The sequence below is a fragment of the Calliopsis andreniformis genome, chromosome 6 (assembly GCF_051401765.1).
Source record: "Calliopsis andreniformis isolate RMS-2024a chromosome 6, iyCalAndr_principal, whole genome shotgun sequence".
Classification (NCBI taxonomy): domain Eukaryota; kingdom Metazoa; phylum Arthropoda; class Insecta; order Hymenoptera; family Andrenidae; genus Calliopsis; species Calliopsis andreniformis.
Window position 1 is genome coordinate 1,138,109 of NC_135067.1, and position 27,760 is coordinate 1,165,868.

A 27,760-nucleotide genomic window follows, 5' to 3' on the forward strand; every position below is an offset into this window, starting at 1 on the left:
AACCAGTAAAAGAAACCAAGTTGAGAAGAAAGGATCAAAGCCTTTCGAGGCTGTTTTCTGAAGAGCGCATACTGCTGAGCCGGTTGCATGGCAGAGACCCCCTTTATTTAGACCTCGGTCCGTCGGCTTCCTGTGACTTTGTCGCGCCAAGAAAACGAGAACAACGAGAAATGAGAAAGAGTAGTGGGGTCGGCCGCATGATAAACCGAAGCAGACCAGGCGGCAGCATTTTTGAGTAATTAGTGCGTGGTGGTTACTCCATCGGTTAACTTGTTCGCCGTTTCTCCGTGCTCAGAAGTGGAAACGTCCGTGACTTTGAACCTCCCCTTCAATAACTGTCATTGATTGGATATGATTCAATTCTAAGCGACTGTGCGATTGTGACTGTGATAGGTAAGAGAGAAACGTTTTCCTGATATTCATTGACTTTAACGTAAAGATAATTGAATTGGTGAGTTAAAGAAGAATAGGTACAAGTTCAAAAATAAGCATTTCCAAATAGTCTTCAAACAATGTTTGCAAACAGTTCGTTTCTGAAGTTCTCACTTCACGAGCAGTTCGCAAGCAATTTACGAACGAAAACAGTTGTGTGTCTAAATTGAAAGTCGCGAACAGCTTGCAAACTGCTTTCGAATAGTTGTAAGCTGTAAGCTCGGGAACAAACTCTTTGATGTAGCGCTGCCCAAGCGAATAGTGTTCGCTGTTCGCTGAGGAGCTCGCTATTTATTGTTCGCTGTTCGCTGAGGAGCTCGCTATTTATTGTTTGCTGTTCGCAAACTGATGAACACAGTTTGCGAGTTGTTCGCGAGCTGTTCGCCAATAGCAGTGTGGACCCCGCATTACTCGGTTTTTTCGTGAATACCAAGAACAGCATGCGAACAGATACGCGAATAGACCACGTCTAGGAAATTTAATTTCCATACTCTTCGTGAACAATTTGTGAACTCTGGTGTTAACGTACTTTAATACATCCTGATTCTGGGATCCAGATATGTAAAACTGTAATAAATATATCAAAATGTGATTTTTGGACTTGTACATACTGTTCTTCAACTCATTGATTCAACTGTAAAAATTCGGAATTTGTATGGGACAGTAATCTTCATTTTGATTGGTAGATGTTGGTACGCATGCCTGTTCAAGAGTATTTAGAATAGGACACTTGATCACAATATATCTATCAAGAAATTTGTTTTGTACCATATGAAAATAGGTACATACATATCTACATAATTAATAAATAATTTATGAATTATTTTACCAAAAATATAAAATAACATTTAGATTTTTTATTTATTTATATCTATCTCATGTTTTTGTCAACGTTTTTACCATTCAGTAATTTACATACAATTTACTATGTAAATTACTAGTAATTTATAATTTATATAACAAAGCAATTGTATATTGTAAATAATAGGTAATCTAACACTTTTGAACGGGGATGTATATCATCTATGTAATTAATTCTGTATAAATAAAATAGATCATGATAGATGTATATTCTTTTTGTAGTTCAAAGCTGTTGTTTTTTAATTTTTTATTTACTCATTATTAGTATTCACATATAAACGCGTATTTTTCAAATGTAGGTACAAGTTTTATGTGACTTACATTTTGCTCTTTTTTGTTTTTAATTATGTTCGGTTTTTATTCTTACTTTATTTTCAATTTGTTTACTTTGGTCTTTATTCTTACATTTTATTCTTTTATTTCATTTTGAATGAATGTGTATTCATTATTAGCTGATGTATTTACTCAACATGTTTCTTACGTTATATTTATCTCCAGATATGTCAAGTATTGTATTTGCATAAACATACAATTTTTGGGATAGAATAGTATGTACCTATAAAAACCACTTGACCTTGACTGGCTCCCTCACGAAAAAAGTGTTACAAGTCAAAGATTTTCTAATACATAGTTAGAAGTATTTTCTAATACATTTTATAATCATTTTCAATTTTAAATAATAGATTCTTTAGTAATGTTTAGCTATTGTATGTTTCATAATAATGTATTTACGGTAGATTCCGAAATAGAAATTTTTTGTTTGTGCTTTTCAAGTATTGTATGTGTTCAACTTGTTATAATTTTCTCGGGAAGATACAACACGAAAAGAGAAATTTTAATTACAAGAAAAATAAAAAAAGAATAAAATTTTATCCAAAATTTCTCACGTACAATACATTTGTTTTCATAGGAAACTGGTGAACAACGTCAAAATTGCCCAAAAATTCTGCGATAAAGTGAAACTCCTGAGAAGAAATTTGCCTAACAAGGTCAAGGTCAATAGTTCTATTTGCCAAAACAACAGGGAGCTATTGTAAGAGGAAAGAGCAAAAGCATCGTTGATATTATTACAAAGTAAACTTATTGTGGCGTGCCGATGGTACTGACGTCTAAAGTTTTCGTTTATTTTGCAACACCCTACTGTCGGGATTCGCCTCTCCCGTTATCGTCGCTTACGTCAATCGATTTCTTTCTAACATTTATTGCCACACACTAGTCGACTATCGGCATCCAGGATCGTCAGAGTTTGAGACAAGCTCAAGAAGTTTTTCGTTGCATCTTGAGAACAGACTTCAACTTGAATCAACCGAAGCTCTCTGGTCTTCTCTGAATTTTGAATCATTGTCGAATAAAATCCTTGAAAGAGATTCACCGTTAACTGATAATGAAGAAGAAGAAGAGTTTGGTTGTAAAACTCTATGAAAGTGAATATTTTTATTGAAAATTATGACAGTTTCGAAAACCTAGATGCGCCTCGAAGATTCAGTGTTTTTAGTGGTTTGATTTCTACAGTTTTCCTTTTATTTTGTGAGATAAGACACTTTATAGTGAAGAAATATATTTGTGAATAGAGTGAGAAAATCTGATACAAAATGTTCTTGAACGAGACGTTGCTAATATTAGCGTATACCGCTAAGATGATAGCGACCCTGCCAGAGCAGTCGGGTTCCCAGGTTATCGATAATAATTTCGTCAAGCAGAATGTAACAACTACTACCTTGTCACCAGAGGAGGCAGAGAATCAGTTCAATATTGAAGACAGTAAGTAGATGATGGCTTTTAATTTACTAAAACGATTCTATAAAAATACATTATTTTGTGTAAGAGATCTAGTAAGTCAAACTGACAAACTATGCCAATTGTTTTTTTACTTATTAAATTAAAGAAAATCTACGCTTAGGTTAGGTACATTTAATTACTTTAACGTATAAAGGGATCAAATAATAAAGTAATAACAGATAGTAACAATAATCGTATCGGTCGTAATTAACAACGATTAGAAAAAAATTTTTTAAATTATTATCATTTAAATGATGTGAGGCATATCTTGAAGTAGATACAATCATTGAGAGGTTTATAATAAAAACAATAATATGATTTTTATTATAAGAACACATTCTAGTGATTAGAAGTGATATTCATAACCTAGTGGTACCTTTTCCTACTATGAAAAGTATATGCGTACATGTACTAAGGTTGTTCATATTTTACGACCTTCGAATTCTATCAATCTCACCCCTTAAAAGGGTTCGCAATAGTCGTTATTAATGAAAAAATAACAGGTGTAAAAGATGAGTTTGTTCTGAAGTGATCGGATGTGAATTGCTTTTTTTTTAAATTTGTAATTTATTGAACAGGAATTAAGAATATTAAGATATCTTTTTGCTTTCCTAAAAAAAGACAAAAACTGACAAGGGTAGTTTTTGTTATAAATACCTCTATTGTGTACATCGTTGCTGACCTACATTGATATAAAAGACCTAGAGTACGTAAAATATGAAAGGAAATAACTTTCGAGACGTCTTGTCTTGATATGACTGCTCTTTATCATATTCGAGTGAACCTGTGACGCACAACACTTTAAGGCATGTCATACTCTTCCTTTTACACTGTTCGAGCCTTCTTCGTCATTACTGAAAATACGCCACTAATTTAACGAGGAACTTGAAAGGAGTATTTTCCTGTTATAAGTTCCTTAATAGATGTTCATTATATCCTGAAATCACATATTTAGATTAAATTTTTTCAATTTTGCTTTCATGCACACGCGGTTAAATCTTTGACAGATTAAAAATTATGTATTACCTACGTATGAATTGTTCTTAAAAATGTATTCTTCGTTATTAGGTAGTTGTTAGCACTTATGTGTCTACAATGAGCTATGTGTCCATAGTAAATATCTCTTAAATTTCTCTTTCTTCCCTATTTTACCACTAACCAAAATACTTCCATTTAAAATTCTCGAGCAATAACGAATCTAGAATTACGTAGCTATTTTGTACCGTGAATCGTCAAAGATATAAAATTATAATCATTTAAATTCAAGTGTAAGTTAATCACTACCCCCTATAGAAGAAAGTATGGAGCCTGAGGCAACTAATTTGTCTAATTCGAACAAAAAAATGATATAATATTGAAATTATATTTTAGGGCAAATTCCAATTCCGTTTATTCAATTTTTAATTATATTTACTACAAGGATAATACAGGGTGTATCAGAAAATATAGGACATTTTTAAAGTATAGATTCTACACACACAAACAATGAAAAAAGTTTATGTTTACACATATCCGAAAACGCTTAATTTTTTAGTTATATGTTATTTTGTGTTGTGTACGGTATAATACTTTCGTTAAAATCTGTGACTGTACGGGCGTGCGCCACTCATTTCAAGGACCAGAATATCTCTAGGCCTAGTAGGGCTTTAAAAAGAATAACAATTGCAGGCAGGTATGTAATGTGTAGGCATAATATAAAATAGCATGCAGCAGACACATGTGTATTTGAATTTTTTTCGTTTTTGTATTGCATTAAATAGATATTGAATTTATAGGTGTATAGGTATAAAATTTGTTACTATATTAGTTAGATTAGAATGTAGGATACGTTTATGAGAAATACTGCTAGTAGGGATAAAAGAAATAAATTACTTTTGTCTCAATGTCAAGTTTTGGATTTCTTCTATGCTCTTTACTGCTTTTAATTTTATAAAAGATATAAAATTTTATAAAAGAGCAATTATAAAGTTTGAAACATGACGTTACAAAATAACAAATACGAATCATACAATTAATGCGATCAATATTCTTCAATAAAATTATTAGAAATTATTTAATAACTTTGAATTCCTTGCTGATTTATCGACTTATTCTTCTGTTTCATATAGACTGGTCAAATTATTTCTCTATAGGTACACCATTATGAAAATGGTTGTACATATTTTGGAATTTGTCAAGATTTTCTGCTTTTTAATTCTTATATACAATAAAAGCAGTCCCTTTTGACTATCAGACGACATAAAAAACAGAAAATTGACGAGAATAGATTTATTAACTTCTTTCCTCGTGATCTTCAAATACGGGATTAATGTTTACAGAATGTCTAACATGCATAAAAGAAAAACAGATCGTGGGCTGGCTTCTTAGGAGTCTATATTAAGTTTATATTAATATTTGTGCATATTTCTATCTTCAGGATAAATAGAAATACCTTCCAAAAGTATTTTTCCTAATAATAACTTTAATTTTTAAACTTAAATAGGATGTTGTCATCGTTCCTATTTTATGTTATCATAAATGACATACTTTAAAAAAAGGTTTATTTGAAAAACTTGGTATAATGTATTGCTAGTTTTTTAAGTTAATTATGTAGTTAAATAGTATAGGTTTACTGTCGTGCACGATTTTTTTTAAAATTCTATATAACTTAGAAGTTACAAAGTTAAAAACGCAAAGTGTTACGTTTGTTCCTGGATTCTTTTACAATTACATCCATTTTGCTTAATAAAGTGTGTAAGTACAAAACAATAAGTGTGGAACCCCTTAAGCGCGGAATCCAGGGCAAGTCCTTCGTTTGCTAAGGGCGGCACTGAATTTAATTTTAATTTACGAACTTCAGCTTAGAGTCTTTTAATAAAATTATATATCTTCTCTTAATACCTTAACATGTACATATACGTATACCTAAGCATATTTTCATAGAAATTAAGTATTCAAAGTGTTTAGAGATCATTTAAATATTTAGTACCCGTCTATATTCTTTTCAAGTATGGTAAAAACTTTATATTTTCATAACGATATGATAAGAAAAAGTAGTAAATAGTTTTTTTATTGTATTTGAATATCCCTCATAATGAATACATATAGGGTGCCTCAAGACTGATAATACAAGTGAAAAGATAGTGATTCCACATAAAAAAAAGTCGAAAATATATTCGATTCAAATTTTTTGATGTTGTACTTCGTCTTCGACAAAATTGAGTACCGAAGTAGTTTTATTTAAATATTTGAAGAGTAAAAGGGGAGAGGGGAGTGATTTCAGCTTACAGTAGAGAAAGTCAATGATCAGGCCGTGAACGGCGAATCTGAGTATGTACTTCCCTTACCTCATGTACCCTTCAAGCAGCCATAAGCCAAAACTATGTATACAAGTGTATTTCCCTACACTTGTACTCCATCGTAATTTAAACTAAATTTCCTCGAAAAGGAAGTATGATATAGAAAAATTTCATTCTATTTTTCCGATTTGTTTTTACATTTAGAAACCCTTTACTCTTATAGTACCAGTTTTGGAACACTCTGATAATTGTTTCACTCTGACTGTTTCTAACAAAACTAATTAAATAATTAAGATATGGGTAACTGTAACAAAGATAGTTACAATTAACTCTTTAGGGCACAGGATTTTAAGATAAACAGACTCTAGTTGCACAGAAATTTCATTTAAACAAAAACGAAATGTTGGGATATGTTGTAAAATGTTCTTTGAGTTATCTTAATATTTTAAGATAGCTACATTTTGCTAGCAATGTTTCTAAACATTTTTTCTAAAAAGGTCAACATTTTTATAAACACTGTTAAATTAACATTTTTTCACAATCAACGGTTAGAGAAGAAGCGATTCCCCAAAGTTGTAGGATACAGGGAAATATACATCTAATTACAAATCACGTGCATCCGAACGCAAGTCGCTAATCGTTAATCCCAAACACGAAGACAAAACAGTGGTACAGTCTTCGAGGAACTGATAGGGTACAGTGTGCAGAGATAAACGCGTCAACATGCTGCGATAACCTCTGCCAAGTATGTCGATTCATCATGTAGTGTTAAGTCGTTGATTTATCATGAATAACGATACACCGTGCGACTTTTTGAGATAGACGCGTGTCTGGTGTCGTCACAGTCATGCCTCTACCAGCTAGCGTTTATTGATTTATGGGGTACTCCAAAAAATTGCGGACATATTTGTGTACAATCTGATTGACGCTTTGCTATGTTATGTAAGAGTTTATTGAGTCGAGAGTGGCGAACAAGTTTATCCTGATGTATGTTTCGTTTAAAAATACATTGTTTATGGTTTTAACAGTTGCTGATTAGTACAAAACATGTACGATAATGAAATTAGACTTTGAACTGCGATTTTTCATCTTCGGTATGCTGTATTGACATTGACAATAGTGCTAAGTCAAATTTCTAGAAAAAATATTTCAATTTATTTTAAGTAATTATCACTCTATAATTTAAATAAAATAGTATTTTAAATAGGAAGTGAAATTTCGAAAAATAAAATATTTTTATTTAAATAATTTAAAGCATAAAATGAAATATTTTAACTTTACGTTATAAACGGTATTAAAAATATTTCTTGACAGCAAAACTAAATTGAGGAGAATGTAAGAAGCCATAATATTTGCAAGCTAAGTTTATTTTTTCTAATGCAAAACAAAGCTTTTAATATCTATTGTTTTTTAACATCATTGCGTCTATCTTCCATTGAATTATGAAGAAAGAAAAAATGAATCAAATACTTCAGATATGAGCCTTAATATTTTCAGCATCCATCAAATAAAATAGGGGAAAACAAGGACAAATGTATGGTCATCAAAAAGTAACAAACCTTTTCTTCCTTCTACAAACATTTTCGGAAAATTTCTTTTACACGGTTACATGTGTATTATAATGTTTCTTTTATTTTATTAATCGGAGTTGAGCAGTAACACGCACCGCAAGTGCTCGAACTGAAGTTGTGTATTTAGATGATCTATATGTACATATAAGTTTCTGTATTTTTGGTTTTTTGTTAATATTCATAGTTATATTCTAAACATTGAGTCAACCATTTACTACAGCATTCTTAGATAATGTCTCTATAAATTCTTGTATTTGTTTTCAATAAGTCTACTATATTTTATAATATAATATTTTTATTCTCAAAAACGTGAAGAGGGGGGTAGCAAAAGTAATACATCACTAGGAGTACGAAAGACGAAAGTAACGTATTACGTTTTCTGTTCACAAGAAAGTTCAATGTGTACATATTGGACACGGAAGTAACAATAACAGTAATTGTGGAAAAGTGCCATAGCTCTTTGCTTACTTATCATATGAGGCTAAAACGTAGGTCAAACATTAGACTAATAAACATATTTTTATATATGTGGCATAGAGACATTTTAAAAAACATCTTAAAGACGTCCAGTAAAGTCCTAAATATGTTTAAAAGACATCTTTGAGACGTCCGAAGTTACAAATCAGTATGTCTTTAGAACGTCTTGAAAGACTTTAACAAGACGCCTTAAAGACGTCCAGATTACGTTTATAAGACATTCAAATACAAAAAATTGACGTCTTTAAGACGCCTAAAAACTGTAGTGTGTCTTTAAGACATCTTATGGATGTAAATTTCGGACGTCTTTAAGCCGCACGCTCTTGGATGTTTTTAAAATTTCCAAATTATGTTATAAGACGTTCAGGTATAAAATGGATATAAAATAGACGTCTTCAAGATATCTTGTGCTATTTGGGGCGGTTTGTTTTTATATCTTCAAAAGATAATTGGTAGCTAGGCTAAATGTAAAAAATGTTACTTTTGTTTCCACTCTCTCCTATACCCCAAAAGGAGCCCATACACGATCAACATTATTGACAATATGATATATTATTTACTCATCTTGCCATGAAGAGAGAAAGATCATGAAGAGTGAGTGAGAGGACTAAACGTTTACACGAATCGTTTAATATTAATCGATTTGATAAGAAGCAATTATTGAACGCTCACTATGAATAGATATTTATTTATTTCGTTTCAGATATTGAACTTCAAATGCAAACGGTCATAGGGGTTTGCATCTGCACACGATCAATAGTATTGTCAATGTCGAAAAGTATTTGTTAACACTATTGACAATATTGATCAATATTGTAGAATTGAAGATTGAACATTAATGAACTTGATTTTTGTTACCCAAGTTTTAATACTGATAATAGTAGAATACAGACAATAATATTGACCATTTGCGGTTAAAGTTCAGTGTTTATAATCAATATTCACAAAATGTGTTCAATTATTTTTTCTTTTTAATTAAATGAGTCGATGAGCTGCTCATATTTTTGGATTGCAGGTTTCAATTTCAGTTGTCAAGCATGTACACGGTTATGTAATTCCTTATTGTTAAATAACATATAGTCAGTTCGTGATGTATTACTGGTAATAATTATTACTTTTTGGGGAACCTCTAATCACTGTTAACACATTAGTTAATCATGTTATTTAATCACTGTGAAGGGATAAGTTACTTGAGATGCAAAGATGAGGAGAATTTGGACTATAGATAATAACTGGATTGTTAAGTTTAATTTGTTAACTGTATATACCTACATAGCGATCTGTTTTTTGATGCCATTTTTTTAATCTATATTTTTTTTTCGCTTTTATGTACTTTCTTCTGTATTTAAAAAACGCGAGTGTAGCGCAGCGCAAACAATAACAAAGCCTTAGTTTTTTTTGAAGATATAGTACTTTACTCTAAACTGCAAATTTACATTGACGAAAAATAAATAGAAGCTTATGATCAGTACAACACGGACTCAATGATGTTAGCTGGCTATAAAACTCGGTGAAAATACCATAGAACCCTCCAAAACCTGTAAATTTTACATTTAAGTTGATACTTTTGGTTTAATCTAGGCAAGGGCACCTCGTGCATAGAGCTGCCCTTGCACAAACAAAAATCTCCCATGTTACGCGCCGTGCACGGGTGTAGGCCCGAGCGATATTAGTCTTGTCCCGGCGCACGGGTAAGAGTACAAAAATTTTTGTTAACTATAAAAGGAACCTTACCTGAAGGGTAAGGAGTAGAAAAATTTGGATTCGTCGATAATCTAGTCCTATACAGGTCCCTTCATTGAAATCTGATTAGATTAAAGGATATTGAAGGCTGTTCGTAATAACTTAGATTCATTTAAACGGAAAAATAAACAGTATCTATTAACACAAAACTTTACAGTGAAATGGTTTATACTTTCGCGTTAGTGTGTGGTAGCTCCGGTAGGGGTGTCCCCACAATCTTGACGATTATCAAGAAAACTACCATCACTTAGCTGTTTCCAAATTGATATTGAAATTAACAAAGATATATGGAATTAAATATTCAACTCACCAAACAATAATTTGTATAAAATTCGAGTTGGAAATTTGATTTCCTTTCTCTTTCTTTCTTTCTTTGTCTCTGTTCGCCGTTCCTGCTGCAGGAAAAGGAAATTAGCACTGTTCACACCACATCACCTACCAAGATCAACAATTTAGTACACTACAATGAATAATTAAAATAAATTCTAATACGTAAAAATATATATTAGCATTAGCATTAGCATTACAACGGAATCAAGTCCTTTTCCTAACTTTAACACAAAGTCTAGAAAAACTCTGGCTCTAATATAATTCCGTGGACCCTAGACACGCACCTCACGACTTTTCGTCGTAGAGTGTCGTAGCTTCGCGCCTTCGAAAGTATCCAGAGGGTGTCCGCTCCGGCTTTACTGTTGAATCTTCTAAATAAGGCAGTGGTGTGTGTGAATCTATGTGCTAATTTCCCTATCTCATTCTTTTCAACTCTCTCTCACGTTCTTACACTCTCGTTCTCCTACAATCCGTGCTTGAAACTGAACTCTATGGCTTGCATATAGTATTCGCAATTTTTGTAGCGCTCCTGACGAGGGACATTCCCACACGGCTAACGTTATCAGGAGACACTACGCATACAAAAATTTAATCTATACGCTTGGTCTACTCTGACCGTTGCAAGGCTATCATATATTTTCACAAGAATTTACGCGACTGACTGACGCCTCGTAAGACTATTCATATTACGACGACGATTCCAAGGGTAAAGGGATTTCGATTTCATCTAATTCGTAGCCAATTAATCTGCAACAGCAGTTGATTTAGGGATAACCCACAATACATGCATGTATTATCAAGGCACTTTATTGCAGAGCAGTAATAAAAAAAATTCAAATTTTGTTCGGAACGTAACACCTATTCTTCCTTAAAAGTCAGTAGAAGGAAACAAAGAAGTCAATATTTTTATAACTGTAATATTATTCTTTGGTGAGGATGTGAATGATAATGGTAGTGACGGAAAGTAATAAACTGGGTGAAATTTGGTGCCGTTTATTCGAGCTGTAACAAGCCTAGCGATGCCGCGTGTCCGCTCGTTACGCCTCTCAAAATCAGACTAACTTTTTTCTTTCATTCACGCACTGACGCATTCTCCACAGTCATTCTCTTCTCTTTCTCATTGATTCGCTTGCACTCTAAACTCTACGCGACACTCGATACACACTTCCAAACATCCTCTCGAACCTTATACACTCCGCTAACATTCAATCGTTCATTCCAAATCTTAACACTAGATTGCCTAAGCAAGTCATTTTGACTGCTTTTGAATTTCAATTAAGAAAATAATGATTTAAATAATGACACAGCTTCTTATAATTTTGTGACTTTTTCTACAACATATAAATGGGTTAATTAATCATTGTTGTTGCCCCCCCCCCCCCCCCCCCCCCGTCCTTCACTTCCGGAATATATATGTGTTATACCTATATTGCCGAAAAGCAGTCATTTTGACTGCTTGGAAAAGACCAGTTCGATAACATACAAGTTCATGATAAATTGTCGATTTCGACATATTCTTGATAAGTTGCAGTTGTTCAATAACTAAAGTTATTGTTATTGTTATTGTTATTCGTACTTGTTATTCGAATCTTTATGCCAGGCCTGGCCACGCGCTTTGTTCCCTTTGAACGCGCTGTAACGTCATTCAGATGGGAAGGAGGATCTCTGAGTGTGAAATACATTTTTTTTATTGTTAATACTTATTAATAACTTGTTATATGACTGTAAGTGATATAAAATATATTAAAAATTACTGTTAAACAAATTTCTTTGCGCATTAGTTATTTTTTCACAATGCAGTCATTTTGACTGCTTTCAGGCAATATAGGTATATACTAAGCTCCCATCTTTCTAGTGTTAATCTAAACATTCGACGGCAACGTGGCGTCGGTCTGTTGCCGCCACAATTCTAATAGTAGCTTCTAATTATAATTAATTACCTTTTGCTATGTTACAGTTAAAAATATTGTGTATAATACCCCTGTACGTATCAATATTCAATTAGGTCGAATAACGAATGAAATTGTAATCAAGTAAACCTGTTTCGAATAACACTAGACTCTAGACCTATGTAATTTATTTGTGACTAACGAATAATTTTTCATCGAATAAAATCGTTATTTGTTATTAACGAATAAATCTGGGGGTTTTTATTCGTCATTTGAAATAAAATTTTTCCAACATTGCATACAAATAAATATTATTACAATCAAAATATCGTCCTTGTGATTAGCCGCCCTTGGGCAGTGAACAACCTGTCCACCTAGACGCAGTAGCCCTAAATCTAGAGCTACGATCTAATGTAGGAACAGGGTATATGTAGATTTGATGTGTTGAGTATTTTTGTACCTCGCGCTAAGGCCGTACTTCTTCCAAATCTGTGCTAGAGCATACCATCTTGGAGATACAAATTGACGAACTAAAAACTAATCTGTTCAGTTTGAAGAAATAAGCATTATATCATTAGGCCTAAGTACTAACTAGTTTTTGATTAATTTTGTAAACAATGTAAATAACTTTTACTCATTTGACTTGTTTGTTTTTAATTCTTTTATTAACATAGAATTGAAATTTTTTTTAATCGACTGTCTGTTGTTCATTTCTCTTTGGTCTTTAGATTTTTATTTTTTATAATTAACGTGCTTTTCATTATTTATAATAATACTCATGACATTATTGATAATAATAATAACAATCTTGTAATACCAATATGAGTATTAGAATACTACCAATAAAGTATACGATTACTTACGATTAGTATTTTCATACTAAATACATTATTTTATGTGTAATTTTAAATATTTAATAAGGGTATCTAATATTTTTATTGATAATTCTATATTCAAAAATTTTAATCCATTCTATAAAAAAAAAGTTTTTATTCTGTGCAAGTTACTTCAATGCCCCTGGAGTACACAATTTTTGTACGAGCATACGTCGGGGCACTCAATTACCCGGCGTTTCAGTTGATTCCTTATTACATCCTACATGGGGACATATTTTTATCTTCTGTACAGGATGAAGCTTTTGGTTGAAACAACATAGCTCTCCTATTCAATTTACAAATTTTTTGTTAACAATTGTGATAATAATTTATCTGTTGCACTGCAAGACATTTTGGTTCAGAAGATTAATCTATTAGACTAGACTATACATATACATGCTGAATAACATGAATGCACAGCTATTTATTTGTTGAGTAATTTATAACTGAGAATTATGAAAGTGGATTAACAATAGAGTAAGGATTTACGGAATTGAAGTTACTAGATATCTGTTTTCTATTATGTCGATTTATATTACCATAATATGAAAGCATTTTTGTAAAATACTTGTAAATTAGGTCAAAAAATGAATTTAGTAATTGAGCAACTTAAAAAAATTCAGTTGGAACTCATTTTGGTAGTGGTTTAATTAAATCATTTGTGTTTTAGTTGACATATCACTTTTGTGAAAAAAAAAATAAGGTCAATGTCCCAGTAACCGACCCGGTCCCAGTATCTAGACACTAACGCTAGTTTGATTTAACTTTGAAATTAAATCCTTATGTACCTAATAAAAAACAATACCCACAGAACAAGAAAAGTATAAAGTAGAACAGTACTGGATTGCAATTCAAGAATCGGGACATGCTTTGCAAGGTTGTTTATTTATTGGGACATACATGTATATCTTAAGTGTCCGGGTATTGAGATATTTACCTTACATACTTATGTTTCTAAGTCTCCACTACCTATGCGAACAGCATCCTAGTACTTCTCGGTGTTAGTTATTTAGGTATCAATACGTTCATAAAATCTCGTTAACCGTTATCGTATAAATCTCAATGTTAGCCAAAAACTGATGCATCCGTGTTTTTAACTCTCTGAGATTTCAAGTGTTAACCCGCGGTCACTCGCGCGGGGTGCCTCCAGCATCCCAGGCATTTTCAATCCCGAAAAAAATGTGTTTTTTATTGCGAGATTAATTTGATTGTCTCAGTAGCTGTTACATATTATAAACTGCGTCTGTTGTCGGTGAAACATTGATATTTGCCAGAGGATCTTTATCTTCTGCGGACCACTCATAAATCTAGTGTTACGTTCCCTGGCATTCAGTAGTAAGTTTAGCAGTCTTCACTCTAAGATAACGTGTATGTTGTTTCGTCGGCGGGTGGTCTGCGTGAGGATTTCGGACCGACACCAACATCGTCCACCGCCGACTTGCTGAACAAAGTGTCATAAAACGGCAACCCTAACAAGAAAGTCTGGTCAATCACTCGGGCAATATTTGGCTGCCAGATGGTTGCATTTTCCTCCTGCATTTCATCAAAAAGACAAGGGTTCTTCTTCCAAAGACGGATTTTCAGAGGAAAGATCCCTCCTCTTCGAAGCAAATGCAACCAATCGGAGTTTTCTCATCCCCAAAAATTAGCTAGCTCCATCTTCTTACTTTTGTGCGTAAGAGTGGACAGATATTAGGCACCTAGCCGCGACACGAAAAAGTCAGTTAGCTACGTATCTTGACGTGAGCAGATTTCAGAGAATTTTTTGAGTAGTTTTATAAACTGACTTGTGTTTTTGTTATTTAGAAAATTATAATTCGTTTGCTTCTGTTTCCGCAATTCTATAGTAGATAAGAGTAGGTATCTGTAACAAAATTATAGTTTTCCAAAATAAACAGCTGATTTTCGGATAACGTCCTTTTTTCACTCGCCTATAATAAGGTATTAACATAATGTTAACTTATATTTACATACAGAAATACCAGAGTCACTGCAGGTTCGGTTTAATCGTTAGGGGTGCTGGGCTCACCCCGCGCGAGTGCTGGCGTTATAAAAACTAGCGCGAGTGACCGCGGGTTAATCAGGCATCTGCCTACTAATATAGGTATTCTATAAAAACTATTCTTTTAATAAAATTTTGATTGTATAACGAAGAAATATTTTTTGATACATTCAAATGCAAAAGTCTGAACAACATTTGTACTTTTGAATCTTATTCCTTTTCTTCAACATCTTTTTCTAAAGTCTTAATCCCAAAGTATCAACTTTCTTCGACTTGGATTAATGTATGAGGTAGTTTAAAAAGAATGTTTGCAATGACCATGTGACTGATTATCAGCAGAAAGGGCTACTTCATTGAAACCTCAAAAATTGAAGTTGTTAAACTATGCTTACGTGTTGAAATGCGTAAAATTATTGATAACATATAAGTAATATTAGACTTTATATCAAGGAAGTACTCTATATCGAACAAATTTTATTTCTTCAATTTGTTTATTTCTTTACCCCATTTTGTGTCTTTCTTTTATAGACTGGTATATGTGGCGATGTTTCGAACCGTATGGTTGTTTTTACGTTGGTCCACCATGGTCAGGAGAGAATAGACCAGTGTCTACGTTTCCTGCTCGTCCAGACAGTATTAACCCCCGTTATTTGTTCTACACGCGTGACACTATGGAACAATTTCACGAATTGAAGATCGATAAATTTCAAACAATTCGAGCGGCACCTTTCCGGAGGAATAACATCTTTTACTTTATTATTCACGGATTCCTTGATAATGGCGATGAAAAGTGGGTTTCGGTAAGTACTTGTTTAATTTTTCAGTAAATATAATTCTATGCTGAATATAATGAATAAAACGTATAATGTACTTTGAAGAAATTTAAAAAATAACAGTTGAACTCTCTGGTTATGATCTCGTTATTATATTAGAACTATGATTAAGCAGGTTAGCAGGGGACTTAAAGGGGACAGTAGAATACTATTAAATCAATCTTAAGTCTCACTCCACCTTTCACTGTGTCTTTGTTTCTACTACACCGAATAATTGTAACCCTGATTGGTCCTGAATTAAAACATGATTAATCGAGATTCTGCTGTATTTCCACCATTTTATGTGCTTACTTTACTATATTCGGAGTGACCTGGTTCAGTTTTCTATTTTATTAAAAACATAACTTGAAGGAGTTTACTCTTAAAGAAATTCATAGATAATTAACAAAATTCATGACCCATTTTCACTCAAGAGCTTTCAATCAAATTTTAATTGACAATGAGTAGGTACTCTGCTAATACAGTTAAATAAATAGAATGAGTGGTGTTTTTATAAACTTCCTAGAAACAAGTTGCACAGTGCTTAATAAATCATTGGAAAAATGATAAATAATTATTCTTTTCTTCCAAATGTTGGTACAGTAGAACTTCAATTATTTCGAACGTCAAAACAAGAGCTAAAATTTTTTAACTATGGAGGTTCCAACTGATCGATGTTTTTGAGTACGAGTAAATAACCCACGAAAATTCGACTTACAGAGAGTTTGTACTAGAGTTAATAATTTGTTAATTGTAATAACTTAAACAGAGAAAAATTCAATTTCAACTTAGAAAGTGTTAGTGTCTTAGGTTTCCTCTTAAAACTTATTTTATTTATTTTATTCAGAATTTTACTCAATGTAAATGCGAAAACGAGAATTTGAGATGATGATGGAAATTATGCGTTCGATTTATGACAAACGAACAGCATGCATGGATATGTATGGATGGAGGGGTAGAGACACGGCATATGCCATCTTGTATTTTCCAGCATTCATTTGTTTAACAAATTAGGATACATAGCTACATGTTCGAGTTATAGAGGTGTAGCGACGATAAAAGTTTGACTTCTAGAGGTAAACTTCGACTTGTAGGAGTCTGATAATTCTAAATTTGAGTTGTAGGGATAAAAAGTGCACCTAAATATGTGGTAAATAATTCAAGTTAATGTAAGTTTTATTTCAATTTATAAAGGTTTTCGCAGCTGAGCGGAAGGAAATGATTTAAATTTTCGTCTTATAGAGGTTTTCGTGTTATCGAGGCTCGTCTATATTATTTCCCAAATTCCTTCATTCGGTATGTTTAGTAACTTTTTAGGATTTATAGGAAGACGTTTCATTGAATTTGCTTTTTTAGATATTAAGAGAATGAGTCAAAGTGGATGAAAAATGTAACTTTACAGTAGAGCCATTTTTTCCGAAAGATTTATTTGTTAATCGATCTACTTGATTGGTTTATGAGAATAAGTGGATATTGTAAGGATGGGAGGACTTCACAAACTAAAACTTTGCAAATGTATAACAAAGACATTTATTGAGTCGTATAACACGCGTTTCGTCACAATTCGCGGCCTAATTTCGACTGACTTCCTCGCAAGCGCGTGTCGCTCACGTGTCCGTCGTTGTTCGGCGCGACGATCGGCGTCGGCCCTACCCAATCGACGATTGGTAATCGCTTACAATATTCAAGTTTGATATCGTTATTAGCATGCAATTACCTACATAAAAATTTCTGTTTACATATTTTCTTTATTGTTAATTAATTACCCTACATATGGAGTAGAAATTTTAAAATCATACCTTATTTTGATGATAGAATTCAATTTTCGGATTAAAAATATAGATGTGCTTCTAGTGCTCAGAATTAAATATACTGAATTATACTGAAATATACTTATTCAATACTTAAAGATAAATTATTTTTTAGAAATTTTTCTCGATTCCATGTTCCCTTAGAGAGTATTAGTAATATTTAATAGGTAGGTATATTTATGCATTAATTAAGGTTTTTTACTTGCAACATGCAATCCCATTACAACTGTAAAGTCATGAGCTTATAGTGAAAAAATACAATTTACTGGTGAAAATATGTAGTAGGTGCATTCTTTTTGCAGACTTAATAAATCAACTTTGAAATAACAAGCTACATAAGATATTATACCGTAAAAGTGTTTTTTACATTATTTTTATACTCACTATTAGTTTAAAAGATTACTCTTATACGTTCTCTTACCGTTATTACATATATATATGTAACTTAAATTGTCCTTTGTTAATTTGCCTTAGAGGACAATGAAACAATTGCTGCTACGAGAGGACTGTAATGTGTTGATAGTTAATTGGATCGGAGGTGCAGGCCCACCTTATACACAAGCTGTTGCCAACACGAGATTAGTTGGTGCGATGACGGCTCGTTTGGCTTCTCAATTAGTTGATGTTGGTATGATAGATCCATCGAAAATGCACTGTATAGGACACAGCCTTGGAGCCCATACGTGTGGCTACGTTGGATATTACTTTAAACACACGTACCAACATACTCTTGGAAGAATTACGGGTAAGTCGATGAATTTTTCTCACCCAAATAATTACGTAAACGAAAGTTTGTAACAATAAGTTTCTTTACTATGTAAACTAACAATAACGGAGAGGTTGGTATGGTCAGGATGTCGGAGGTGAAAGACGTCTTGGAACTGATCGAAGTCTTTTTGATACTTTTTTAATAATGATTTTGATATCTAAAATTGTAGCAATAGTAATTCTGTCTTTAAACCTAGAATAGCCCGAGTTTCTTTTAAAATTTAGTTTTATACTAACCGATTACTCTGCCTCCACCTTTTGTTTTCACATATAATACTTAATAAGGTATTGCACTATTAAATTGAAAATATCTACGTTTTGTTAATAGAATCAATTTAAAACTTGTTATAGATGGAATAATGGGGGAAGAGGGCATAGTGATCGGTCAGCAGGCAGTAATTAGCGTTTTTACTCTACCTTGTTTCACTGCTTCGTGATTTTTATATTATCTTTTGGGATTTATAATGTACAAATAAGGCCGGATACCCTTGGGCGGTTTCACATAAACATGGATTTCCTCAGGAAACCTACTTTCGATTAAGGATCATGCGTATTTTCACCACTTTTCTAGATGATTTTCTTAGTATAAATAAGACCACGGATTCACCTTTTTAGGTTCATTCTTGATTTAGTTAAGTAGAACCTAAAATGTATTGACAAAAGTCTACGTCGCAAGATAGTCTAAATTAATCATGCAATAGGTTAATTTACTGTTAAATCATTTTTGTAATCTTCGCTTTTCTCTGAGCATAAATATTGGTAAAAGTGAACTTACCATGACATAAATCAGATTAGATTCATAAAATTTTTAAGATATCTTAGATGTAAATTATTGTATGATAACAAATTGGTGATTTTGTAACCTCCCATCCTTACTGAAGGGTGAACTACCTTTGGTTGGTCAACCACATTTGCCTTATTACGAGCTGATCAAATTCAAGTGAAGACTATTCCTTGAAAATTGAGTTCCAAATGTTGACGATAGTTAAGAACAGTTTCGCTTGTCAAGAAAATAAACAACAGCACAGTTACATAACTGTAAACTACTAAATATTTTATTATTTAAATTTGATTCTGAATTTTTTTGCAAGATATACATACGTACACGTATGTTCAGTTTACGATATGATTCATTTTAAATGTATACTGAATATCTTATGGTACATATTTGCTATGTATACATTTTTCTATCAAGCATTTTGAAATAGATTTTTATATCCTGATGAAGATAACTGATTGTGTATACAACTGATTCAAAATGACCCGGCGTCCGTCGGCCGAAGGTTAAAGATTTTATGAATCTTCTTACAGGTTTCAAGTCTTTTAAATGTGCATTTAAACGTTTAGAGATAGTTTACCCTCTGAAAAGGGTAACTAATGACAAGAACATTATTGATCCACCAAGATATTTATGATAGGTAGTAGGTAGGTAGGTAGTATTTAGGTATAAATTTAAACCAAATTTGATAATAATTGTCGAGTTACCTTTAGCCTGTTTTTCGTATCTCATCTTATCAACTTTGAGGCGTGGTTTCACCCTTTATTGTTAGAGTATTTTAATTGGAATTCTTTTAACCTTTGATTTTCAGCAATAACAGTAGAGAACCCACAGCAGTATACTTTTGTTTGAATTATATTAAATTGTAATAGCTATGTAATCCTTTAGTGACTATCAGTGTTAACCATACATCTGTTAGTTCATGACTTCCACCCTCTTTAGTGACTCCTGGTGTTAGCCATACACCAATTCATTCGCGCAATCTCACCTTTCTTACTGATTCTTGGTGTTGGCTATACACCGGTTCGTCTGTTAAATAACTGTCGATTCTCGGTTTCACAGCTGACTGTTGTCCGTTGTTTATGAAACTTTATTTTACATGATTGATTATTTTATAGGATACAATAGTTGTTCGAACAGAGTTTAGTTTTTAATGTCACTATTTTCAAAATCCAACTGTTTTTCTAATTCCAAATGTCATCTCGCTGAAGGCATTTCAAGAAAAGAGGGTTTGTCGCTAAAATGGGGTGTTTCTTTGATAACTATTTTTATGAGAAAAAGTTGAAAAGCAGTAAAAGGAGAAAAAAACATATTGCTGTCGAAGATAGGATCGTAGTGGGCTGAAGGTACTGGGGGCCGAACACTATTAAACCCAAGATGCATAATAATTAGAGGAACCAGAATCTTGGAAGAAGTGATTCGATCTCGAATAACCGATCCAAGTCGAGTAACAGCTATATTGCAACATCTGAACGACATATATGTATAAGTACAGAAAGTAAAAAAAATGCAGACCAGGGTATTATGAAGTTACATTATAACAGCAGAGTATGTGAACAAATTAAAGAAATGAGATAAAAACTCCAAACATATTTTAAGTATATGCATATATTAATATTAACGTATTAAATAGTAACAATATAATAATAATAATAACAACAACAATAATTATAACAATGATGATGTTTCCCTCTAAATATGTTCTTGTTCTATGTATATGGAGGTTCAGTAAATGGTTCCCTTTGTCCATTATTACGTTCTCGACTAATGAAAATAATTGTTCGCTGTAGGCTTGGGTAGTCAGCATTCCGAGATATATAGTTTTTGGCAACAGATGCCAATTAGACGAAACGTGACTCATTTTCTCTCCACTATTTCAAAATATATTTCTCAGGCGAAATAAGTTATTCCGTTATGTATTTTACAATTTCCATTTTTATAGTGTTTATATTATATTTTGCAATGGCGATGCTTTTACAAGAAGAAAAAACATTGAATATGCAACATTAAACATAATATCACACAATTTTCTGATACCTTTATACTGTAGATACTCTCTTGACAGTTCCTTTTTTGCTACATATGTTGCATTTATTTTTGACTCAATAAATGTATTTGCAATTGAATGGAACAGCTCGCGAATAGCATTTTTTTCTTCTGCCGGCAATAAGTGATCTTTGACGCAAGGTCCACGATCATTATTAAGCAAGATAATTTATCTATGGAACGAAATCTATTATTTATCTCTACTAATAAATTGGTAACAAACCACAATAGTTCTGATCTACTGCTGTCCCCTATTGTATGTGTTAATGTCTCTAATATTAATGTATTGTGTGAAACTGCTGATAAAATTTTGTGTTAAATCTTTCTTTTTTGTTGGTACCTAAATAATATATCATGATAAGGTTGATTCTTTATCTAAATAGATAGTAAAATCATACCGTTCCTCTGCATTTTTTAAAAATTTCGCTCAATTCCTTGAAATTGTTTTTTTGTGTTTTTCACCGCTAACTGAAAAGAATGTTTAGATGATAAATATTAACGACTTATTCTTAATTTTAACATTCAATGGTTTTTTATTATTTGCCATTCTGAATGCAATTAGTGACTAATATAGCAATGTTTAACGTATAATATAACATAGTACTTCAGTACACAGTATTATTAATACCGTATTAACAGTACGTATGAAGGTTTATATCTATGATAGTAGTAGTAGACTCAGAACAATGAAGTTGTCGAAAATTATTTTAGAAAATTAGAAAAAGAAGTTATCCATGGAGTCAAAAAATAACGATTTTTCGAAATGTAAAACGAAGTTTAAGAAAACACGCCATTCTATAGTACAAAATCTAAGAAATGATACAAAATTACGACAAAACGGTCTCAAATAGTTCCTTGCTTTATACAGCTAGAGTATGATAATTTGCTCTCCTGTACAAGCAATCTACCTTGTGGTATACGAAACGATCAATCCGGAATAAAGGTAGCCCCACGAGCAGCCAAGTGCACCCGGAAACTTACGAAGATACCCGATCGAATCAGAAATGATCAGGGTAACAGTTGAGGGAAGAGAGGAACGGCCGAAAAGGTGATCGTCGCCATTTTGTTCCATGTATAGCTACACATATAATATAGTTTACATACTTGGAAAAAGTGTTAATAAGGGTTAACAAACTAAGGAAATGTACTACGGCGAGAAAAATCGCCTATTAGGTACCTGCAATTGCATTCTTAAATTGTAATTTTCTATATGCATTTAAAAATTATAATAAAAATAAATAGTATCGTTTCAGAAGTTTTGGAATTTTCTGATACGGTTCTAGAATTAAATGTACTTTTAATCAAGTAAATTTATTATTGTGGATAGCTAATTTTAAAAATTGGTATAGAGTAAAGATTACAATCTAAAGTTCAACAAAATTTGATTTTTGGAATTTCAATTTTGAATCGACGATTTTAAATTTGATTGGATCCAAACTGTGCAAGCGTATACCTAGTAAGGTAAATGTCCCAATGTCTAAACGCTTAAGATGTCAAATGTCCCAGTAAGTACCCAGCCTAAAACTGTATATCCCGATACTTTAATTATTAGGTTCCAGAAACTAAAGATACTATTTGATGATACTAGTATTTATGTTTAATTAAGTATAACTAATACGTTAGAATTTAAGTCTAAAGTTGAATAAAGCTAACGTTAGTGTTTAAGTATCGGGACATGGTCAACTGGGACGTATACATTTACATATCTAGGAAGGAAAGAAGAATTTTATGGTACACTGTTGCTTCCTAAATCCCATTGTTAATTAATTTCAAAGCGTTAGTTAAATCATAAGAAACTTTCGCAAGAAAATTTTTCAGATACATATGATGAATTCTTGTTCCATAATATTTAGTATTTTTAATTGAATATGATTATCAGGTATTTTGTACTTACCTAATATCTCAAACTTTTGTTAGTATTTTTCTTAATACTTTTACTATGTTTAAACTCTAAAGTTTCTTCTTTAAAAAAGTAGGTATTCTTTCTTTTAGGATGGATCAAGAGTAACTCCCTCCCTTAAGGCAAAAAGTTTATAATAAACAAGTATCTATATTTTATACATTCCAACATACGAGGATTGTGAAAATATACTTTGAAAGCAACTAAATATTTACATACAGTGACTCACGAAATTGATCAAATACTAGGTTGAAACGTTGTCACGTTTGAAATACTGTAACTTCGTGAAAAGAGGTTGTACACTAACCTTTCTGGAGTTATTTTAAAGGGTGAATCTTGTGTTTTCACATTCTTAAGTTGAATTTCCACAAAGATATTTCTACACTAATAATAAAAAAGATGGGAAAGCGAAGATCATTCTTCTGTAAAATATTGTAAAAATTCAAACAGCTCCAGTTTTCTTAAAAATTTGTTTTCGCAATCGAAATTACTATGTATTTAAAGATTGAAGTCTCGCATTAACAAAAACTTCCATAAAAATTGGTGTATGATTTTTTATAGCTGAAATATTCCATTTTGAATGCAGTGTATGTATTACCGACATAATGCCTAAAGTGGATACATCACAAGGAGTTTATACGATCGAGCACATACGAGATAGAAATTTAACTACATATATTCGTTATGGTGAAAAGAGACGAGTAAACTGCCATTTGTTTATTATAGTTATAATAATTGGGGTCGAAGTTAGTATGTATTCTGGATATTTCTATAACATTAGTATATTTCGTTCAAAGTGGAATACTTGGCAACAAAAATTCTGTCAATGCGAAACTTCAATCTTTAAATATATGGGGATTTTGTTTGCGAAAAGAATTGTTAAGGGATTGGAGCTATTTAGATTTTTTACAATTTTTCGGAGAAAAACTATTTTCACTTTCCCATCTGCTTCTGTGTAGAAACATTTGTGTCGAAGTTCAACTTTAACTTAGAGCTGTGAAAGTAGAGGATTTGCTCTTTACAACACGGTAAAAAAAGGTTAGTATATGACGTCTTTTCATGAAGTCAGTTCAGCTACAGTAATTCAAAAATTAACAGTATTTCAGTCTATATTCCAACTTAATTACTTTTGTACTTTAAGGTCAGGAATTTTGATAATATTGAAATATATTGTAGTACATGTGCTATTAAGGGATGGTTAAGTCATCATTTTGATAATTTCCAAATTATTTAAGGAATACAAGTCTCCAAAAATTACAGTTTTTGCCAAATTTTTACAACTGCCTTCGTGTTTGAATTTATATCTCCTAAACTATTAAAGATATAAAATTTAGCATTTTTTCTATTAATCTTGAAGGATGTAGATATCTAAATAAATTTTTTTTATATTTCGAAAAATATTTTTTCAATCCAAAAAAATATTTATTGTGCAAAACATAAATATTTTTGTTTGTTTGAAAAAATCTTTTTAACCTAGTAAATAAGAATAAGTACTTATAATTTAGAGTTAAAGAAGGTAGAAAGTGATTTTTGACCCATCTTGCTTACAGATTAATATATTAAGTATTCTTTAAAATAAAACAGACTCGTATTCAGTGTAAGATCTTAGTTTTAATTTCTTTAAATAGGTTTTCCTTCTTATAATAACTGCAATTAAAGTTTAGTACTTAGAAAAACTTGAACTAGGCTGTTGCAGTTTCTCCTTGTAAAATAAATATGTAGACGATAACCACGCAAAGAAACTATGTATTCAATTACTCATACTGGATTTACAAGCAATTGCCAATAGTTCCTATTAAGTACTGTACGGATTACTTTTTAATCCTATGCTGATCACAGCATTTATACTAACTCAATTTTTAGTATTTTAATTAACTGAAAATTTTCGAATTTTTTATCTGCCATTATTAATTGTCTTTTATTATAAAAATCCAATAATTTAATGACAATGAAATCTCAAAGTTCAAATGCTTTCACAATTTGAAATGATGTTCGAAAATCGAACAAACACTCAGACGCCTCTATACAAATATAATCTCTATATAAATATAAGAAAAATGCTAACAAAAATATAATATTAATAATAATAAAATGTTAATAAATCACAACACCACTAGTAGATTTCAGATAAAAACTATTAATTGATCAATTATTATACAGTATGTTTTATGTACGTGTTATTATAAATAAAAACATTTAATTATTGAGCTTGTTTTATTATTTGCCAATATGATCTTTTTAAATAGGCATTTAAAATATCTCGTATTATGACAGTTATAAGGATATTAATCCTGGAACGGATTAATCAAATTTATGTTATTTCAAGTGAAAAAGTTTCATTCGAAAGACGAACATCTTGTTGAAGCGTATTTTAGAACAGATTGCATTGAAAGTCGAGGTTTCACTGTATCTAAGTACATATTAGACCATGTTACAGGTTTCTCATTCGTCCCATTTTTCCCAGGACAGGTCGTTTTTTTTTTTTAAATAGAATGTGCCGGTGTCCCAGATTTATTCTACATATTCCTAATGTTAACCATGTTAGTAGTACCTACTCCTAGTGGCAACTTCATGGAACATTGTCAACCAATTTCTGTCGCGGTGTTAATAAATTATGATTTCTATATCCAAATATCAGAAGAAAAGAAATTTCTTGAACAGGTTCATAAATCTAATCAATATTTCGATGAATCAAAACAGCAGTATTGTATTGTTTTTAGTTTTCTTAATTTTTAACGTGTCCCATTTTTTTTAAAAAATGTCCCAGATTTTTTACATAAAAATTTGGAAATGTCTCTGGATTACAAAAACAACATGGGAACCCTATCATGTTTTAATACTAATATTATACCATTTGAAAGTAAATATCCTGAATAATCCAAGTGTAACATTTTAAGGACTTATGCGATTTTTGAAATTCAAACTACACGAGAAGAAGATAAGAAAACATATACGATACAAAATCGAAAAAATAAGTTCATCAGGTTGACAAAGAAACAAGACTCCTTAAAGCAGCGCGATTCTCCAGAATAACCAGTCACATTTGCAGCCACAGCAAACTCCATTAGAGATGAGAACCGTTTCCTATTTCCGACCAATCCTCCCAAAGGGTGGCATGAAGCGGGATGGATGGAGCTGATCAGATTGATAAGAACCACTGTTACGTAAGCTATCGATCCCATCGGGAATTACCAGGACACCAGGAGTCGATAAAAGCTCTCCAGTGTGGTTGGGTGCCGAGGACCGTCGAACAGGGTGGAATTAGGGTGGATTGAGGGTGGCTAGGTCCCTCCTACGGATTGTCTCCTACAGGCAGGGTGAAAACGTTGAGTGGCTGCTTTCAACTGGGTTGGGGAGTCCCTTACAGATAGCAAACCAGACGGGGCTCACATTTACGCCCTTGGATCCGCCTAAAGACAAGATCTGGTAAACAAGTGGATTAAGGAAGCATGAAACGTCAAGAAGTAGCAAAGAAGATGAGACATTTGTGATAGGACCAAACGAATTGTAAGGTTTTTGCTACTTTCAAAATTTGATCAAGGTTTTGACGGTTTGTCGTCTTTGAAATTATATATCTGGGGATATATGTATACCTACATATACGTAAAACAAGCTTTCGATTTGATTTAATTTAAGTTAAGATTGTAGTGATGGAGAAATGAAAATATGTAACTGGTATTAGTATTTGGACACGGTGCGACGGTGTCTTTCAGTTTATTGCTGTATATTTTTACTGTTAATAATGTCAACGAACTGATATTTTTTACTGTATTAAAACACTTATTGTACCTATATGTATAGTAGAAAGATAGATATATTTTATTTACTTAATTCTTATAATTGTTTACGTAACGAACAATAAGCTAAGTAATATTTAAAATTAATGTCGCAAAAACGTTCGAACGTTTAGCTCTCTCACGTTCCATATTGCGTATACTGAAAACGTCTAAAGCTGAAAGGGTTGAAGAAAATATAATGTTTTAGAAAATATATACAGGGTGAGTCACATAACTGTATCACTTGAATTTTCTTGTAAATTATTTATTTCATGAAAAAATGTTTTAACCGGAAGTTGTTTGGGATCAATAACACGCTCTTCTTTGGTATGCTCCTCTCGATACCAAACAACTTCCGATTAAAACATTTTTTTATGCATTAATAATTTACAAGGAAATTCAGGTGACACCGTTACGTGACTCACCCTATATATATGTAAACAAAATTATACATTTTAATACTTTGCTGGATATCCTGTTGTATTAGTAACCTGTCGTAAACGTTTGAGCATGTTAAAAATCATTTTCGTCAAACAATTGTGTAGAATGAACAGTTATACTCACACTTTTGGATAGTTATACAACATCTAATTAATTTATGTTGGTAAAATTTCAAAATATTGCATGTGTCT

General features: G+C 32.0%; 1 protein-coding gene across 1 annotated transcript in view; it reads left to right on the forward strand.

Annotated features, from left to right (window-relative positions):
* Nucleotides 1-2,885: 2,885 nt before the first annotated feature.
* The window catches only part of LOC143180617 (pancreatic lipase-related protein 2), a 33,009-nt gene continuing 8,134 nt past the window's right edge, over nt 2,886-27,760 (forward strand). Inside the window, exons 1-3 of the mRNA XM_076380477.1 lie at nt 2,886-3,054; nt 15,766-16,037; nt 18,335-18,605. Coding sequence (XP_076236592.1) covers nt 2,886-3,054; nt 15,766-16,037; nt 18,335-18,605 — 712 coding nt within the window. The remainder of the gene's footprint in view (nt 3,055-15,765; nt 16,038-18,334; nt 18,606-27,760) is intronic.